Source organism: Eschrichtius robustus, chromosome 10, assembly GCF_028021215.1.
Source record: "Eschrichtius robustus isolate mEscRob2 chromosome 10, mEscRob2.pri, whole genome shotgun sequence".
NCBI lineage: Eukaryota > Metazoa > Chordata > Mammalia > Artiodactyla > Eschrichtiidae > Eschrichtius > Eschrichtius robustus.
The window spans coordinates 35,395,782-35,415,675 of NC_090833.1; the positions used below are offsets into that span (position 1 = coordinate 35,395,782).

At 40.8% G+C, this 19,894-nt stretch overlaps 1 protein-coding gene across 1 annotated transcript; it reads left to right on the forward strand.

The window, feature by feature from the left end:
- The first annotated feature begins 15,123 nt into the window (after positions 1 to 15,123).
- TOMM5 (translocase of outer mitochondrial membrane 5) lies at positions 15,124 to 18,844 on the forward strand. The gene is made up of 2 exons (XM_068552789.1): positions 15,124 to 15,336; positions 18,506 to 18,844. The coding sequence occupies exons 1-2, from the start codon at positions 15,216 to 15,218 to the stop codon at positions 18,538 to 18,540; spliced, it is 156 nt and encodes a 51-aa protein (XP_068408890.1). The 5' UTR covers positions 15,124 to 15,215; the 3' UTR covers positions 18,541 to 18,844.
- The last annotated feature ends 1,050 nt before the right edge of the window (positions 18,845 to 19,894 follow it).

Sequence of the window (19,894 nt, forward strand, 5' to 3'; positions counted from 1 at the left end):
ATACTGTTGTGGTCGGAAAAGATACTTGATATGATTTCAATCTTCTTAAATTTATTGAGACATGTTTTGTGGCCTAGCATGTGATCTATCCTGCAGAATGTTCCATGTGCACCTAAACAGAATGTGTATTCTGCTGCTTTTGTATGGAATGTTCTATATATATATCTATTGTCTATTTGGTCTAATGTGTTGTTTAAGGCCAGTGTTTCCTTACTGATTTTCTGTCTGGATGATCTGTCCATTGATATAAGTGGGGTGTTAAAGTCCCCTACTATTGTTGTGTCACTATTAACTTCTGCCTTTATGTCTGTTAATATTTGCTTTATGTATTTAGGTGGTCCTATGTTGGGTACATATATATTTACAATTGTATACCTTCTTCTTGGATTGATCCCTTAATCATAATGTAATGTCCTTCTTTGTCTCTATAACAGTCTTTGTTTTAAATTGTATTTTGTCTGATATAAATATTGCTATCCTGGCTTTCTTTTCACTTCCACTTGCAGTGAATAGCATTTTCCATCCTCTCACTTTTAGTCTGTGTGTGTCTTTAGATCTAAAATGAGTCTCTTGCAGGCAGCAGTAGCATACTCCCCAGAACTCTATGCTCCAGGGGTGCTCCCTCTGTGGGCTGCATGGGCCCTTCTGTTGTGACAGGCTGACTGCTGTTGTGGGGGGCATCTGTTAGGCATGGCCGGGCCCCAGTCCAGTTTGTTGTCATGCCCTGCCTGTGCAGAGTCTTCCAGCTACTGGTGGGTGGGGCCCAGTCATGAGGTGGCTGACTACAGAGCCCCAGGGGGTCCCAGGGCTAGTGCTGGCCCAATGGTGGGTGGGTCCCATGGGTGGGTGGTTGTAAGGTTGGGGGGCTCCAGATCTAGTGTTAGCCTGCTGGTGGGCAGGGCCAGTTCCTGACACGGCTGGTTGTGAGGTCTGGGGTGTCCCAAAGCTGGTGTTGGCTCATTGGTAAGTGGGGCTGATTCCCAGCGTGGCTGGCTGAAGAGCCCAAGGTGTCTTAGAGCTGGTGTAGGCCTGCTGGTGGGTAGAAGCAGGTCCTGGGGTCTCTGGTTGCATGGCCCTGGGGGTCCCAGAGTTGGGGTCAGCCTGCTGGTGGGCAGGGCCAGGGCCCTGGGGGTCCCGGGGCTGGTGCTGGCCTGCTGGTGGGCAGGCTGGGTCCTGACATGGCAGGCTATCAGGCTGCAGGACTGCAGTGTTCCTGGGGCTGGTGTCCACCCACTGTTGGGTACAGCCAGGTCCTAGGGTCTTTGGCTTCAGGGCCCTGGGGGTCCTGGAGTTGATGTTGGCCGGCTGATGGGCAGGGCTGGGTCCCAGTGGCTGAGTGTGTGGCCCTGGAAGTCCTGGGGCTAGTGCTGGTGTACTGGTGAGTGGGGTCAGGTCCTGGGCATTGTGGTGTACAGATCTTGGTCCTGAGGCAACTCAGGGCTCAGGGAGTCCTAAGGCAGTGGACCTGCTGATGGGTGGGGCTTTATCCCCTCCCTGCTAGCTGCCTGGCCCGAGGTGTCCCAGTACTTGTTCCTATAGGCTGAAGGGCAGGTCTGGGTCCCATGCTAATAAGCTAGAGGGAGGATTCCAAAATGGCACTTGCCAGCACCAGTGTCCTTGTGATAGAAAGAGGTAGGGAAAAGAATTTTAATCAGAAAGAAAAGCATGTGCAAAAGACCCAGAACTAAGAGTTTGGTGAGTTCAGGTAACAGCCAGTAGCAGTATGTGGGGAAGGAGGTGGGAGATTTGGAGGGAAAAGAGAAGGATAGGGAAAGAGTAAAGAGACACCAGGTGGGGGAAGAAGAAGGGAAAGAGATGAGGTTAGTGAGGAAAATGGGACAAGATCAAGAAAAGGACTTCTAAACAGGGCCAAAAGCATTTGTACTTTTTTCCGAGGGCAACAAAAAATAAAGTATTTTATACAGGAGACTGACATCATAAACATATTTGGAAAGATCACACAGACTGTAGGGTGGCAAGTGTGCTATCAGGGATAAGACAGAAGAAAGAAGACCAGCTGCTGGATGGCCTGAGAAAAAGCAGTGGTGGAAGGTGTAGAAAGAATATAATGAATTTCAGATATATTAAGGAGATAGAATTGATAGAACTTGGTCGTTAACTAGATATAGAGCCTAAGGGAGAGGGAAGAATCAAGGTTGACTCCCAGATTTTTGGCTTTGGCAACTGGAGGGACTGTATGGTGGTGTCAATCATTAAGCAACAGAGCATATGAGTTAAGCTTGATTAGAGGGGAAGATAATTGGTTCCACTTTCAACAGTAGAGTGTGAAGTACCCATGGGACAACCAAGGAGACAGTGAAGTCAAGAGGTTGGTTGGATATACAGGTCTTTGTTTCTAGAGAGAAGTATTCACCACACATATGTGGTGAATTATTAGCTTAAGGATGGCAATTGAAGCCAGATTAAATTGCCCATGAGCGTAGAAGAGAAGAGGGTGCAGGAAAAAAAACTTTAGATTATGCTACCATTGAGAAGATGACCCTAGCAAGGTGTGGAAGGAGGATGTGGAGCATCCAGAGAGGAAAACCAGAAGAATGTGAAATCTCTTAGAAGGGGAGAGCTTTCCTGAAAGGGTTGTGTGACCAATAGTGTCAAGTGCTGCAGAGTGATAGAGGCCTACTTGGGTCCCTTGGATTTGGCAATAGGGACTTCCCTTAAAGGAGGCAGTTTCAGATAATAGGTGGGGCCAGAAGGCTGATCTGTCCTTGGGCTGAAGAATGAATAGGAGGTGACAGAGTACTGTGGGTATAGGCCATTCGATAAAAAAATTTACCATGAATCACAGGCCAGAGATAACACAAATGGGACAGACAACTGATAATAGATACTGTCGTAGTAGAAAATTACTTGTTCCACTTAGAGTGTGACTAAGCCATAATTTTCCTAGTGAAAAATTATTTCTTATTATTAGTAGCAGCTATCATTTATAAAATGCCCACCATAAGCCAGGCACTTGAAGTACATTATTTTATTTAGCCCTTAAAATGACACTCTGCAGTAGATATTAGATGCCTCTGTTACAGATGAAGAAACAAAAGCCCATAAAAGTTAAATATCTGGCACAAGGTCTCAAAACAGCTTCATAGAGGAGCTGGAATTTAAATGTAACCTTCACTCCAAAGCCTATGCTTTTTCTACTGCAGCCACACTGCCTCTCCTAAATACTTCCTACAGCTGCCCTTCACTTCATAGAGCAAAAGCCAGGAAATAAAATGGATGGTCAGGGAATTCCATTCACCAGTGAGAGAGACCTGAGGGAACAGACAGATTACCCAGGCACACACTTCTTGTTCACTGACAATCTCTGAGTAAGGAGTAGAGAGTCTCTGGCTTTCAATCCTATAGGTCCTTGCCAGGGACCCAATATGTTCCCTTTGGTTGCGGGGAGGGGGAAGTGGGGGGTGGGGGAGGGGTGGGGATGTAGGGCCAGAGAGCTCAGAGTAAATCAGTCCATCATTGCTAACTAGAAAATTGAAGGCTGTGGGTAAGGGAAAACTGCAAAGTTTTAAGAGAATTTTCAAAAATTATTTTTATCCTGGAGAAAACAAGTATCAAAGAAGACCCAAGCTGCTTTTACATATTCATGAGGAAGAATGATCAGATCTGCTTTTGACACTCTGGAGGACACTACTGGGACCAGTGAGAATATGGTATGGAGAGGCAGATTTTGGCTCTAACAAGAAGAGCTGCCTATCCAAAGACGAATGGAACTGCCCATTAAAGTAGTGAGCTCTTCATCACTAGAGATGCTCAAGCAGAAGCAGGATGTTGGAGGTGGGGGCCCAGCATCAGAGAGGGCATGGATGGCCTTTCAGGCCACTCCAGACCTGAGATTTTGAGACCCTCTGGAGAAAATGGTTAGGATAAGTTTTCACAGATTAAGGCCTGGCCTTTATTCTCCCCAAATAAATTCTAAATATTACACAATGGGTAGATTGGCATGTTCCTTCACTCACAATTTGTACAAACAACGTATAGCAATTCAACTTTGATATGCAAGAACAAAATGTATTCCTACCTTCAGGAAGCTCTGTGTTTTCTAAGATGAGAAAATATGCTTGTAGGTACCTACTTGTTGGCTTTGATCAGTCAGGTGTGTCATCTTGAAAATGCCGGGGGCAGGGTGTGGAGAATGGATATTGGTAGCCTCATCTTTCTTTCCTGCAGGGGTTAAAAATAAGGAGCTCATTTCCAGCTTTTGCAAAGGTCTTCTGACATGGGAAGAGGGAAAGTCTAACAAAGGTTGATCTGTGATCACTGAATCAATAAAAGATTCTTTCTTCCCTTCTACCTCTTTCTTTCACTTGATAAATATTAATTGAGCACCTATTATACAACAGGCACTGCATTTTTATTGATAGGCGAGAAACTATATCCAGCTGTGTATAAGCACATTTCTACGACATACTACGTGTGTTTTTGTGTAATGGGGATGAGGTGGGAGTGGTGGCAAAATCAACCCTCCAACCTCTGCAAGGAGATGGCTGGTAATTATTATGTGCTCTAAATACTGTCAATGCAAACTAAACCCTGGAATACATTTTACTTTTCCTGCTGCAAAATAATAAGAACTTACAGCACAAGGAAGAAAACTTCTTCTGAAGACAAACAAAATTTCCCATCCCATGTTTGTAGTTCCCAGAGGTCTAGAGATCTGACACATACATTCTTGGCCAGAGAGTGCTTTTTTCCTTAGGAAAAAAAAAAGGGTCACTGGGAAAAACTGAGAACTCTGAATTTAAGGTAATAATTATAATGATCAAAAAAAATTTTAAGGGTGCACAAAGATTGTGTTACAAGGATGTTCCTCGGAGTATTATTTATAGGGAAAATATGGACACAATCTAAATGCTCAAAGGTAGAGGTTAATTAAATAAATTATGGTACTTCCATATAAAGAATACCATAGAGCCATCATTAATGATGTTTAGAAGAATATATAAAGATGCAGAAAGATAGTCAATACAGCTTAAATAGAAAATGTAAGTTAAAATAGTATGTATCCTCCTCCTTCATCTTTGGGATGTGCATTTTGCCCAGTTTCCACAGTGGGAGCTACTTCAAGGAGGCAGCCTTGAGAGAGCACTGTGGTGTTGAGACCATCTGGACACAGTACACGTGACTCAAGGCAGCCGTGTGGCTGACAGGGTCTTGGTGCTCTGGCCTGGTGTCAGGCCTGAGCCTCTGAGGTGGGAGAGCCGAGTTCAGGACATTGGACCACCAGAGACCTCCTGGCCCCATGTAATATCAATTGGTGAGAGCTCTCCTAGAGCTCTCCATCTCAACGCCAAGACCCAGCTCTACCCAACAGCCAGCAAGCTCCAGTGCTGGACACCCCATGCCAAACAACTAGCAAGACAGGAACACAACCCCACCCATTAGCAGAGAGGCTGCCTAAAATCAGAATAAGGTCACAGACACCCCAAAACACACCACCGGATGCAGCCCTGCCCACCAGAAAGACAAGATCCAGCCCCACCCACCAGAACACAGGCATCAGTCCCCTCCACCAGGAAGCCTACACAAGCCACTGAACCAACATTACCCACTGGGGGCAGACACCAAAAACAACGGGAACTACGAACCTGCAGCCTGTGAAAAGGAGACCCTCAAATGCAGTAAGTTAAGCAAAATGGGAAGACAGAGAAATATGCAGCAGATGAAGGAGCAAGGTAAAAACCCACCAGACCAAACAAAAGAAGAGGAAATAGGCAGTCTACCTGAAAAAGAATTCAGAGTAATGATAGTAAAGATGATCCAAAATCTTGGAAATAGAATGGAGAAAATACAAGAAACGTTTAACAAGGACCTAGAAGAACTAAACAGCAAACAAACAATGATGAACAACACAATAAATGAAATTAAAAATTCTCTAGAAGGAATCAACAGCAGAATAACGGATGCAAAAGAACGGATAAGTGACCTGGAAGATAAAATAGTGGAAATAACTACCACAGAGCAGAATAAAGAAAAAAGAATGAAAAGAATTGAGGACAGTCTCAGAGACCTCTGGGACCACATTAAATGCACCAACATTCGAATTATAGGGGTCCCAGAAGAAGAAGAGAAAACAAAAGGGTCTGAGAAAATATTTGAAGAGATTATAGCTGAAAACTTACCTAACATGGGAAAGGAAATAGTCAACCAAGTCCAGGAAGTGCAGACAGTCCCATACAGGAAAAATCCAAGGAGAAACACACAAAGACACATATTAATCAAACTATGAAAAATCAAATACAAAGAAAAAATATTAAAAGCAGCGAGGGAAAAGCAACAAATAACATACAAGGGAATCCCCATAAGGTTAACAGCTGATCTTTCAGCAGAAAGTCTGCAAGACAGAAGGGAGTGGCAGGACATATTTAAAGTAATGAAAGGGAAAAACCTACAACCAAGATTACTCTACCCAGCTAGGATCTCATTCAGATTCAACAGAAGAATTAAAACCTTTACAGACAAGCAAAAGTTAAGAGAATTCAGCACCACCAAACCAGCTTTAAAACAAATGCTAAAGGAACTTCTCTAGGCAGGAAACACAAGAGAAGGAAAAGACCTACAAAAACAAACCCAAAACAATTAAGAAAATGGTAATAGGAACATACATATCGATAACTACCTTAAATGTAAATGGATTAAATGTTCCAACCAAAAGACATAGACTGGCTAAATGGATACAAAAACAAGACCCATATATATGCTGTCTACAAGAGACCCACTTCAGACCTAGGGACACATACAGACTGAAAATGAGGGGATGGAAAAAGATATTCCATGTAAATGGAAATCAAAAGAAAGCTGGAGTAGCAATTCTCATATCAGACAAAATAGACTTTAAAATAAAGACTATTACAAGAGACAAAGAAGGACACTACATAATGATCAAGGGATCAATCCAAGGAGAAGATATAACAATTGTAAATATTTATGCACCCAACATAGGAGCACCTCAATACATAAGGCAAATTCTAACAGCCATAAAAGGGGAAATTGACAGTAACACAATAATAGTAGGGGACTTTAACACCCCACTTTCACCAATGGACAGATCATCCAAAATGAAAATAAATAAGGAAACACAAGCTTTAAATGACACATTAAACCAGATGGACTTAATTGATATTTATAGGACATTCCATCCAAAACAACATAATTTCTTCTCAAGTGCTAATGGAACTTTCTTCTCAAGTGCTAATGGAACTTTTTTCAGGATAGATCATATCTTGGGTCACAAATCAAGCCTTGGTAAATTTAAGAAAATTGAAATCATATCAAGTATCTTTTTTGACCACAACGTTATGAGACTAGATATCAATTACAGGAAAAAAAAACTGTAAAAAATACAAACACATGGAGGCTAAACAATACGCTACTTAACCAAGAGATCACTGAAGAAATCAAAGAGGAAATCAAAAAATACCTAGAAACAAATGACAATGAAAACACGAACACCCAAAACCTATGGGATGCAGCAAAAGCAGTTCTAAGAGGGAAGTTTATAGCAATACAATCCTACCTCAAGAAACAAGAAAAATCTCAAGTAAACAACCTAACCTTACACCTAAAGCAGTTAGAGAAAGAACAGAAAACCCCCAAAGTTAGCAGAAGGCAAGAAATCATAAAGATCAGATCAAAAATAAATGAAAAAGAAATGAAGGAAACAATAGCAAAGATCAATAAAACTAAAAGCTGGCTCTTTGAGAAGATAAACCAGATTGATAAACCGGCCAGACTCAGCAAGAAAAAAAGGGAGAAGACTCAAATCAACAGAATTAGAAAAGAAAAAGGAGAAATAACAACTGACACTGCAGAAATACAAAGAATCATGAGGGATTACTACAAGCAACTATATGCCAATAAAATGGACAACCTGGAAGAAATGGACAAATTCTTAGAAAAGCACAACCTCCCGAGACTGAATCAGGAAGAAAAAGAAAATATAAACAGACCAATCACAAGCACTGAAATGGAAACTGTGATTAAAAGTCTTCCAACAAACAAAAGCCCAGGACCAGATGGCTTCACAGGTGAATTCTATCAAACATTTAGAGAAGAGCTAACACCTATCATTCACAAACTCTTCCAAAATATAGCAGAGGGAGGAACACTCCCAAAGTCATTCTACGAGGCCACCATGACCCTGATACCAAAACCAAAGATGTCACAAAAAAAGAAAACTACAGACCAAAATCACTGATGAACATAGATGCAAAAATCCTCTACAAAATACTAGCAAACAGAATCCAAGAGCACATTAAAAGGATCATACACCATAATCAAGTGGGGTTTATCCAAGGAATGCAAGGATTCTTCAATATATGCAAATCAATCAATGTGATGCACCGTATTAACAAACTGAAGGATAAAAACCATATGATAATCTCAATCGATGCAGAAAAAGCTTTCAACAAAATTTAATACCAATTTATGATAAAAACTCTCCAGAAAGTAGGCATAGAGGGAATTTACCTCAACATAATAAAGGGCATATATGACAAACCCACAGCCAACATCATTCTCAATGGTGAAAAACTGAAACCATTTCCTGTAAAATCAGGAACAAGACAAGGGTGCCCACTCTCACCACTATTATTCAACACAGTTTTGGAAGTTTTAGTCACAGCAATCAGAGAAAAAAAAGAAATAAAAGGAATCCAAATCAGAAAAGTAGTAAAGCTGTCACTGTTTGCAGATGACATGATACTAAACATAGAGAATCCTAAAGATGCTACCAGAAAACTACTAGAGCTAATCAGTGAATTTGGTAAAGTAGCAGGATACAAACTTAATGCACAGAAATCTCTTGCATTTCTATACACTAATGATGAAAAATCTGAAAGAGAAATTAAGGAAATACTCCTATTTACCATTGCAACAAAAAGAATAAAATACCTAGGAATAAACCTACCTAGGGAGACAAAAGACCTGTATGCAGAAAACTATAAGACACTGATGAAAGAAATTAAAGATGATACCAACAGATGGAGAGATATACCATGTTCTTGGATTGGAAGAATCAACATTGTGAAAATGACTATACTACCCAAAGCAATCTACAGATTCAGTGTAATCCCTATCAAACTAACCAATGGTATTTTCCACAGAACTAGAACAAAACATTGCACAATTTGTATGGAAATACAAAAGGCCCCGAATAGCCAAAGCAATCCTGAGAAAGAAAAACGGAGCTGGAGGAATCAGGCTCCCTGACTTCAGACTATACTACAAAGCTACAGTAATCAAGACAGTATGGTACTGGCACATAAACAGAAATATAGATCAATGGAACAGGATAGAAAGCCCAGAGATAAACCCATGCACATATGGTCACCTTATCTTTGATAAAGGAGGCAAGAATATACAATGGAGAAAAGACAGCCTCTTCAATAAGTGGTGCTGGGAAAACTGGACAGCTACATGTAAAAGAATGAAATTAGAACACTTCCTAACACCATACAAAAAATAAACTCAAAATGGATTAAAGACCTAAATGTAAGGCCAGACACTATAAAACTCCTGGAGGAAAACATAGGCAGAACACTCCATGACATAAATCACAGCAAGATCCTTTTTGACCCACCTCCTAGAGAAATGGAAATAAAGACAAAAATAAACAAATGGGACCTAATGAATCTTAAAAGCTTTTGCACAGCAAAGGAAACCATAAACAAGACGAAAAGACAACCCTCAGAATGGGAGAAAATATTTGCAAACAAAGCAACTGACAAAGGATTAATCTCCAAAATATACAAGCAACTTATGCAGCTCAATATCAAAAAATCAAACAACCCAATCCAAAAATGGGCAGAAAACCTAAATAGACGTTTCTCCAAAGAAGATATACAGATTGCCAACAAACACATGAAAGGACGCTCGACATCACTAATCATTAGAGAAATGGAAATCAAAACTACAATGAGGTATCACCTCACACGGGTCAGAATGGCCATCATCAAAAAATCTACAAACAATAAATGCTGGAGAGGGTGTGGAGAAAAGGGAACCCTCTTGCACTGTTGATGGGAATGTAAATTGATACAGCCACTATGGAGAACAGTATGGAGGTTCCTTAAAAAACTAAAAATAGAACTACCATATGACCCAGCAATCCCACTACTGGGCATATACCCTGAGAAAACCATAATTCAAAAAGAGTCATGTACCACAATGTTTATTGCAGCTCTATTTACAATAGCCAGGACATGGAAGCAACCTATATGTCCATTGACAGATGAATGGATAAAGAAGATGTGGCACATATATCAATGGAATATTACTCAGCCATAAAAAGCAACAAAATTGAGTTGTTTGTAGTCAGGTGGATGGACCTAGAGACTGTCATTCAGAGTGAAGTAAGTCAGAAAGAGAAAAACAAATACCATATGCTAACACATATATATGGAATCTAAAAAAAGAAAAAATGGTTCTGAAGAACCTAGCGGCAGGACAGGAATAAAGACACAGACGTAGAGAATGGACTTGAGGACACGGGGAGGGGGAAGGGTAAGCTGGGACGAAGTGAGAGAGTGGCATGGACATATATACACTACTAAATGTAAAATAGATGGCTAGTGGGAAGCAGCTGCATTGCATGGGGAGATCAGCTTGGTGCTTTTTGACCACCTAGAGGGGTGGGATAAGGAGGGTGGGAGGGAGACGCAAGAGGGAGGGGATATAGGGATATATGTATACATATAGCTGATTCACTTTGTTATACAGCAGAAACTAACACAACATTGTAAAGCAATTATACTCCAATAAAGATGTTAAAAAATAATAAAATAAAATAGTATGTACCATATGATCTATTTTGGTAAAAAACAGATATGTAAATAAGTATATATACACACACATACACACATATGTATAAAGAGAGACAGAGAGATAGCTATACATGTATATGATAGAAGAAGAAAGGCTGAAAGGATTATTACCAATGTCAAAGGTGGTTGTGGGATCATGGGGTTTATTACTTTCTTTTTTTCTCTAATTCTGTATTTTCTAAATTTTATGATAATAAACATGTACTTTTGTGTGAAAAGTTATTAAACATATAACATGGGTGTAATATAATTCTATTGCTAAAAGTAAATTAAAGCAGGTAAATCTTAAAGTTCATTCTTCAACTTTGCCTATGATATGTTAAAATTATTTAGATGATTTTTATGTAGCCAAACAAAAGCAAGTTGTACTGACATAATGAGAAATAAGTAACACTATAAAAATATGTAGAATTTTGGGTAAATTTCTTTCGCAGACAGTATCCTTTCAATCTAATATACAAAGCTACCAATTTTTTAATTCTAAAGGTTAGCATATGAAATTTATTCATTCTTTCATTCACTCAGGGGGTACTTGCTGAGTTTTCACCATGTATAAATACCTGTCCTGAATTGTTTGGAGGCTTAAAGTGCATGTTGCTTGTACTTGAGGTGCTTACAGTCTACTGGGAAAGAGATCAACAAAGTCCAGACAACAAAATCATAACAATCAGACAGAGAACAGGGTATGATAGAAAACAAATACCAGTGAGGTGAAGGCTATCAAAATTCTACTCACTTTTGAGGCTCAAAAGGCCTCTCTTCCTGAAGATACCTCTTGCTGGGCAGTAATTCCTAGAAGTGTTATCTCATCTGATGGGTGAGGACTCTGGTTAGCATCTGTCACAGAGCAGAGGGCCCAAGTGTCCTTTCCTTGTCCTGACCTTTGTTTCATTCATTGTGGGTCCAGAGTGGACTTCAAAGTCAAGTTTATTTTGGGAACACCAGACCACGTTCATCTCCTGAAGGAATGAGGAAGGTGAGGTGTGGAGCTAGATAATAACACAGCCCAGATTAATTAGTGGTGATGGGTGTGGAAACATGGAAAGAAGGGCTCCCTTCAGCCTGTTGATGAATAACAGCCACCCCTTATCCTGTCCCTTCCAAACTGGTGTTCAACAACATCCCATTCTTCCAATCCTTACTCCTGAGGGGAGGATTATCAGTGGGAATATCCTCAAAGTATCAAAAGCTGCAAGGCATGATAGGGAGAAGTGCTGAACTGGGAGCCCAGACTCCTACCCTAGCTCCAGCTGGCTCTGCCTCTAACCAGCTTCCGTCACCTCAGTTTTCTCATCTGAAGGGGTTGAACTGTTCAATTCAACTGTTCAACAGTTGAATTGTTCAACTGTTCAAACTGTTGAACTACACATTCCCTATAAATTAGAAACCACAAGGTTCCTGGGATTATATGTTGGAATTATTCCCCAACCATGAGTCATCTGTCAATCTCTGACCTTGCAAATATAAATTCATCTCCAGTGATAGAAATTAAAACACTTAATTCTCTTATAGGTAGGTTGTACACACTGAACGCTTGTGTGTAGTACTGCCTGGGAAGTCGAGGCAAAGGAAATGGCTCCTAAATTCCTCCTGGGATTGAAATGGAAAATAAGACAGGCTATGACATCAGCTACCATCTCCTCTGTGATCAGACTAAATAATACAAATATCAATATTAAATTATGCATGCATACTTTTTATTTTTGCCTTTCACGGCAAATCACAAGGCATCCTTTGCTTTTAGCCTTTAGTGCAAGGTTATGAAGGAAGAACAGGAAAGAATCTCAGCATTTTAGAGCTGCAAGTGATTTTAAAGATTAGACCCAAGTCCCTCATCATTCCAGTGAGGAACAAAATGAGGGGTCCAAGATGTGAAACAGCTCAGTCCGGTGTTAACTTCCTGAAGTATGTTCTCTCAGTTTGCTTCACCTAAGCCAACCATAACTGGACAATACCACCACCTACATGCTAAACAAACAAACAAACAAAAACCACTAAAAGAAAGGACAAGGAAAGTAGTCAAACCTCTTATAAAGTTTCCTCCATTACAACTAGAGGAACCATGCAAGGGGAAGAGAGCTCATCAGGATGAACATTTCTGAGACAGGAACAGTTCACCTCCTAGACTGCATCCAGAATCAATTCCTCACCCCAAGACACAGCTGCACCATATTTCCACCCACTACTTTCCTATCTCTCTATAGGGAGGCAAGCACCAGACCTTTTGAAGAGAATTGTTACAAGAATCATGTTGCCTTTAACAAATCAGCCATTTACAACCATATCATCAAGTAAACATTGGATGAATAAAATTCAAATGCTAAAAATCTGTCCTATTTCACCAAGAAACATGATTTTCTATTAATTTCTCCCCTCTTAGGTTCCCTGTGAATCCAGGGAAGTTACTTAAGAGCATCTTAGTAGAGAAAAAAAAAAATTGGTAGTTCCATATGAGAACTGTTTACCTAAACTCGGTCAGCATTGGGGATCTAAGTTACTGGAATCACGTAAGAACTCATTCCTTCCCAGTCCGTTTTGCCTCACTATTCAGATGGATGCAATACGTTACATCCTTCCTACCGAGGAAAACACACACACTGGCCTTTTGATGTTTCACCACATTTGATAATATTTTGACATCCATACACTCCAGACCAGAACATCCTAGATGACACAATTAGAATTCAAATGCATAGACCCTTAGAACTGAAAGGGACTCGCAAGAGAACTGAATCATATCTCCTCCCTTTACAACTAAAGAAACATAGTTGCAGCGAAACAGAGACTTGGGCCTCATCACATGGCTAGATAATGGCAGGGCTAGATAATGGCAGGGCCAGATCTGAAGGCTACGTCTCCAGTCTTCTTGTTCAAGTTCTTTCCACAGCCTCCACTGCTTTCCAGCATCAGTGCAGGCTTTCTAAACACTCTTGAAGGGTTAGATGGAGCTATTCCTTGGGAGTCAGCCCCTCCCATTCCAGAGCTGCCTCTGCTATTCCACTGGATGAATTATAGATGCAAGAGGTTACTAAAGCCTGAATAGGCAGACGAGCTCCCTTTCAGAATGTGTTACATTCTGTCAGTCAGGAAGGTGGGCAGCAATACTTACAGTTATCAGTTGCTCCCATAGTAAATTACTGTTCTAATTTATCTAAAATCCATTGTTGCTATGCAATGCAGGAGCATTCTGGTTTTGAATTATGTGAGCAATTCAGTCATCTGGTTCATGTCTAAGAATTATACATGGCTAGTTGGCATGCATAATTTGGGGCAGCAGCCTTCTAACAACTGTTTTGATGACTCTGTGACAGGAAATCTGGTTGCATTAAATTCCTACCTTCTGGCTCCAGGGATGCCCATCCAAGCAGGCACTAACGGCTAATAAAGACTAACAGGTGAACAACAGGGTTCAGGGGAAAGAGAATTCAACTTGACATTATAATTATTTGCATTAGAACCCTACCTCTGCCCATCACTAGCAGAAGGACTTTAAGCATTACACTTGGTTTCTAAGCCTCTCTGTCCTTATCTGTAAAATTTGAACAGAGCTAAATTTCATTTACATATACTGTATCACTGGGCCAATACTATAATTTGTGATGATCAGTTAACCCCAGAAATGAGAAGACAACAATAATACGGAAAATGTTAAAAATTCTGTGTCTGGGATGCTACCGGTCTAACTAAGTATAAAACCCTGCTCAGCCACTTACTAGTTGTGTAATCTTGAGCAAATTTCATCATCTTCGTCCTTTTGTTTTCGTTTATCATTCATTAAAAAGTTCAAAAATACTGAAAATAGAAGACTAGAATTAACTAAAATGATACACTAATCACCAGCTTAAGCAATTTTCAATATTTTGCTAATATCCTTTCGTCTCTCTTTCCCAACACTTTTTTTTCCTCGAGGTATTTTAAAGCACATTTGGGCAAGTTGTTGTTTTAAAGATCTCTGTGCTTCAATTTCCTCATCTAGGAAATGAAGATTATAATATCGAATTCATGGGGTAGAACTGTACTTCGTATTCAATAAATGTTAACTATTATTATTTATGGAGATACCTATGTGCACCGCCCCCTCTGAAGCGTAAAAGCACTTTGCAGCTCCGCGCGCGCCTCTCAGGACAGAGGTTGTTAAATAAACAGCCTGGAAGAACCCGAGTCCTGCGTGGCTAATATTACGTGCACCCCCTTCAGGCCGCCCTCGTTCAGAACAGCTCCGTTTAAGGATGAAGTTTGTCCTTCGCAGGCTCCCGTCGCCACGCGTGAAAATGAGGGGCGGGAACAGGAAATGGGGTTAGGGTGAGTGCCGGCGCTGGGAGGCAGCTGAGAAGAGCAGAGGGCTGCCGCTGGAAGACGTGAGGAAGAGCCACGATGTTCCGGATCGAGGGCCTTGCGCCGAAGCTGGACCCGGAGGAGATGAAACGGAAGATGCGCGAGGATGTGCTCTCCTCCATACGGAACTTCCTCATCTATGTGGCCCTGCTCCGAGTCAGTGAGTGTCCTTCCAGGCTGTGGCCATGAGACTAGCAGGGAGCTCGCCGACACTGCGCGCCCAACTCTGGTCTCACTGGCCTTTTGGGGTCCCTGGAGCGGAGCTAAGCGGTCGCGGATGCAAGGGACGTGCACGTCGAGGGCAGCGGGCGCATGCGCGCGTTGCTTAGGCTCTGCGGCCCTGGGTGGGGGTACCGGAGTGCAAGCGGCGGCGGGAACCGCGAGGTTAATCACCCAGCCTCGCCCTGTCTTAAGAGCGTTTGAATTGAAAGAGCCTGTAAGGTCATCCCCCAAAGCAAGTCCCTCGTTTTGCAGACAGAAAAACTGGTATCTAGAGTGGAGAAATGGCTGGCTCAAGGTCACTCATCGATTCTGTGAATGATCTTGACCTAGAATCCAGAGTTCTTAACTGACTGACAAGTTTCCATGTTTACATCACTGCTTACCTCTGAAATCCAAAAGCTTTTGTTCTTTTTAGTTGTAGAGGGTGAAGTAGATAATTACCTTTTTTTTCTTTCTTTTTTAAGAAGGAGAAGAAAGGATATGAGTCTATAGGATTAATAATAATACCTGAGGATTTAGTTGACTTTTACGTTTGGTAGAAACTGCATTGCCTGATCTTGACAATAGCCCTTTGAGAGAGGCAGGGCCTAAGTCTGTATACCCCCTTTGCAAGTGTGAACTCGACTTTCAGAGGGGACTTATGCAAAGTATTAGAATTGCAGGCACACAATATTAGGGCTGGATGCAGTTTTATAGATTAGTTCTCTAGTTTTACTGATAGGAATCTCAGAAGTGAATTGCCTCTTCATTTGCCGCTTCATTTTCAGTTCAGCATTCTTTTCATTGTTCCTTGCTGTACATTGTTGACAGGTCTGGATGGAGAGGCAGAGATGATTCAGATAGATGAAGACCATACCAAGTCTTCATGAGCCTCGTGGAAGACTCATGTTGGGCTTAAGGCCAGAGCTCTTCAGGTCTAGTCTCCCTTATTCTGCCCCTTTCACTGCCTGTGGTGTTATCTCTGGTTCCCCAGAGGAGGGAGCCCTGGTGAACGGAAACTCCCAAATCATCTTGCTCCTCCAACAGCTTTTTACAACTCCCAACTTTACTTATTTCCTCCTCTTACCTTTTTTTGGTTGACTTAGCTACCAGTAAAATATTTGCTTCTTCTCAGTGACCTTTGTATTTGAGATGAATCAAAATTTTTATTTTAAACAGAATACTGTTCCTTATCCCTTTTTAAATTGAGATATAATTTGCATGTTATTCAATTCACCCATTTAAAGTGTACAATTCATTGATTCTTAGTATAGTCAGAGTTGTGCAGCCATCACCACAATCTGTTGTAGAATATTTTCTTCCCCTCTGAAAGAAACATCATTAGCTGTCCATTAGCTGTCATTCCCCCATTTTCCACCGTCCCCAGCCCCTGGCAACCACTAATTGACTTTTTGTCTTTATAGATATCCCTATTCTGGACATTTTATATAAATCGAATTGTACAATATGTGACCGTTTGTGTTTAGGATAATTTTTCAAGGTTTGTCCATACTGTAGCATGTATCGGTATTTCCTTCCTTTTTACTGCTGAATAATATTCCATTGTATGGATATCCTACACTTTGTTTATCCATTGTTTTGATGACTGTTACTTTTTTTTCTGATAAGACTTCGTTTTAAAAAAAAAAAGTCTGGGCATACTGCTGACTTGGTCAGCTTCTGACATATTTAAATATCTTCAGTTTAATATCAACAAAATGTCTTAATTTAGTATGGGTATTGAGAAATAATCTGGCAGCTTTTTTGGTCACAACCTTTTTTTTAAATAGTAATCTTTTATTTATTTATTTATTTTTATATTTATTTTTATATTTATTTTTGGCTGTGTTGGGTCTTCGTTTCTGTGCAAGGGCTTTCTCTAGTTGTGGCAAGCGGGGGCCACTCTTCATCGCGGTGCGCGGGCCTCTCACTATCGCGGTCTCTCTTGTTGCGGAGCACAGGCTCCAGACGCGCAGGCTCAGTAGCTGTGGCTCACGGGCCCAGTCGCTCCGCGGCATGTGGGATCTTCCCAGACCAGGGCTCGAACCCGTGTCCCCTGCATTAGCAGGCAGATTCTCAACCACTGCGCCACCAGGGAAGCCCCTGGTCACAACCTTTTTTTTCCCAATATTTTTTAATTTGATAAAATACATATAAAATTTACCATCTTAACTATTTGTAAGTGTTTGGGTTAGTGGTATTAAATTCATAATATTGTATAATCATCACCACCATCTCCAGAACTCTTTTCATCTTGTAAAACTGAAACTCTGTAGCTATTAAACAGTAATTCCTCATTCCCCGCTCTTCCCAGCTGCTGGCAGCCACCATATTTTTTTTTTTTGAGGAACCACTATACTGTGCTCCATAGCAGCTATACTGTTTTACACATCCTTGCCAACAGTTTTTTTGTTAGTAGCCATCCTAGTGGGTGTGAAGTGGTATCTTGCTGTAGTTTTATTTTGCATTTCCCTAACGATTAATGATGCTGAGCATCTTTTCATGTGCTTATTTTGGCCATGGCACTGTTACACAGGGCAGTAATATCACTTCTTTTGATCCCTGTGACAACACTTCTTTGTTTTCTAGACATATATCTTCACCACCGTACTCATAATAACTGACGTAGGACTGTATCACATGTGAACAGGAGCATGTAAATGTCGTATAACTGATCAGTGGGGAACGAAAATATGTGTCCAGCTCTTCTGGATCCCTACTTCAATGTTTTCCCCCACTCTCTGTCTTTCAAATGTGTTTTCAAAAGTGATTTTGTTTCTTCTAGAGTTTTGTTCCTTTGACGGTTAAATCACAAAGTAAAGGCTTGTCATTTGAAGGAGGATTGGATTTCCTCTTTATCGTCCTAAAAGCAAGAACTACCTGGAGAAAAGATTTTATAGAATGAAAAATGAACTTTGTAATAATCCCAGCTGCATGACAATGGGATGGGCTACCTTGAAAGACAGTGATTCCCTTTGGCTGGGTGTGCAGGCAGAGGCTTGGCCACATTTGGAGTTGTTTTGAAAAATATGTTGAACTATAAGGTTTATCTCCCAATCTTGTAATTCCATATGTAACTTGTGATTATCTGGATCTAAAAACAAATTCTGGGTTTATTTTTCTTTCAGCTCCTTTTATCTTAAAGAAATTGGACAGCATATGAAGAGTGGGCTTCACGTGTGAATGCATGATATGAAGAACCTGGTTACAGCTTCTACTGCTATCTGCAGATGAACAGACCCAGAAAGATGTAAGAGACTCTTTGATTAAATGGACGTAAAAATTCTACTTGTTAAGAACAAGTTTGGCTCTGGTAACTGACCTTTATAGCTAAAAGATAAAACTATTTGGGAAGTATGAAGAGACGTACCTGTGATATTCAGCCTCGGTGAATGTTGGTGTTATTGTACATGATGTCAAACTCCGTTTTCTAGCAAGTATTAATTATAAGGGAATTATGTCTGCAATGGCACTGTCGTGTGAGTCATTTCTGTGTACTTTTTTTACTTCTGCCTGGAGTATATTTGTTGAAGCGTTCCTTTCCATTACTTATGTTTTAGTGAAGCCAGTGCACAACCATGTCATTTAAGCACGGGACCGTTAGTCTATATTTTTAATAAATGTACCAACTAAGAAAAATAGGGCTTTTATTTTTCTTAACCCACTTTTTGCTGCAAACCAACAGTCACTGGTGAGACTACTATAATGTTGTGACTATTACAAACTGCATTAAATTGAGTTCCTCTTGTTTTGGACTGGAGAATTTGCTAATCCTGATAAAACAACATGGTTTTATTCTTAAGCAATCTTTATGAAAGGCAACATTACTGCTTGATGCTAAGAATATGTAATACCACCAAAGGGGGAAAACGCTATATTTTTAAGTCAGGTAGTTCTCCAAGTTTGTTGGGAGAGGGGGATAGTCCTTAACCTTCTTCCCAGGTACAACTACATTCACTTCTTTTTAGCTAATTATATATATATATATTTTTTAATTAATTAATTAATTAATTTATCTTTGGCTGCGTTGGGTCTTCATTGCTGCACGTGGGCTTTCTTTTCAGTTGCAATGAGCGGGGGCTACTCTTCATTGCCATGCGCGGGCCTCTCATTGTGGTGGCCTCTCTCGTCTTGGAGCACCGGCTCTAGGCACGCGGGCTCTAGAGCGCAGGCTCAGTAGTTGTGGCGCACGGGCCTAGCTGCTCTGCAGCATGTGGGATCTTCCTGAACCAGGGCTCGAACCCGTGTGCCCTGCATTGGCAGGCGGATTCCTAACCACTGCGCCACCAGGGAAGCCCTTTAGCTAATAATATTGAGTTTACCTTCTTGTCCCGAAATAACATGATTGTTACTTTATGATTTTTCTGTTTTAGACATTGCCTACTGACTTCTCCATGCATGTAAGGATTTGTGTCTCTTCCATCTCCTTACCTCCATCTCTCATGCATCTCATTTCTACTTCCTTCCAGTGTACTTATTAGTGTTGATTTTGATTAGATTGATTTCATTAGGACTCC

What these genes read in the sequence shown, in the direction of transcription:
- TOMM5 (XM_068552789.1), top strand. Translation starts at nt 15,216, where the DNA reads ATGTTCCGGATCGAGGGCCTTGCGCCGAAGCTGGACCCGGAGGAGATG. An exon ending in TGTGGCCCTGCTCCGAGTCA is followed by an intron (nt 15,337 to 18,505) that starts GTGAGTGTCCTT and finishes TTTTTCTTTCAG; the next exon opens with CTCCTTTTATCTTAAAGAAA.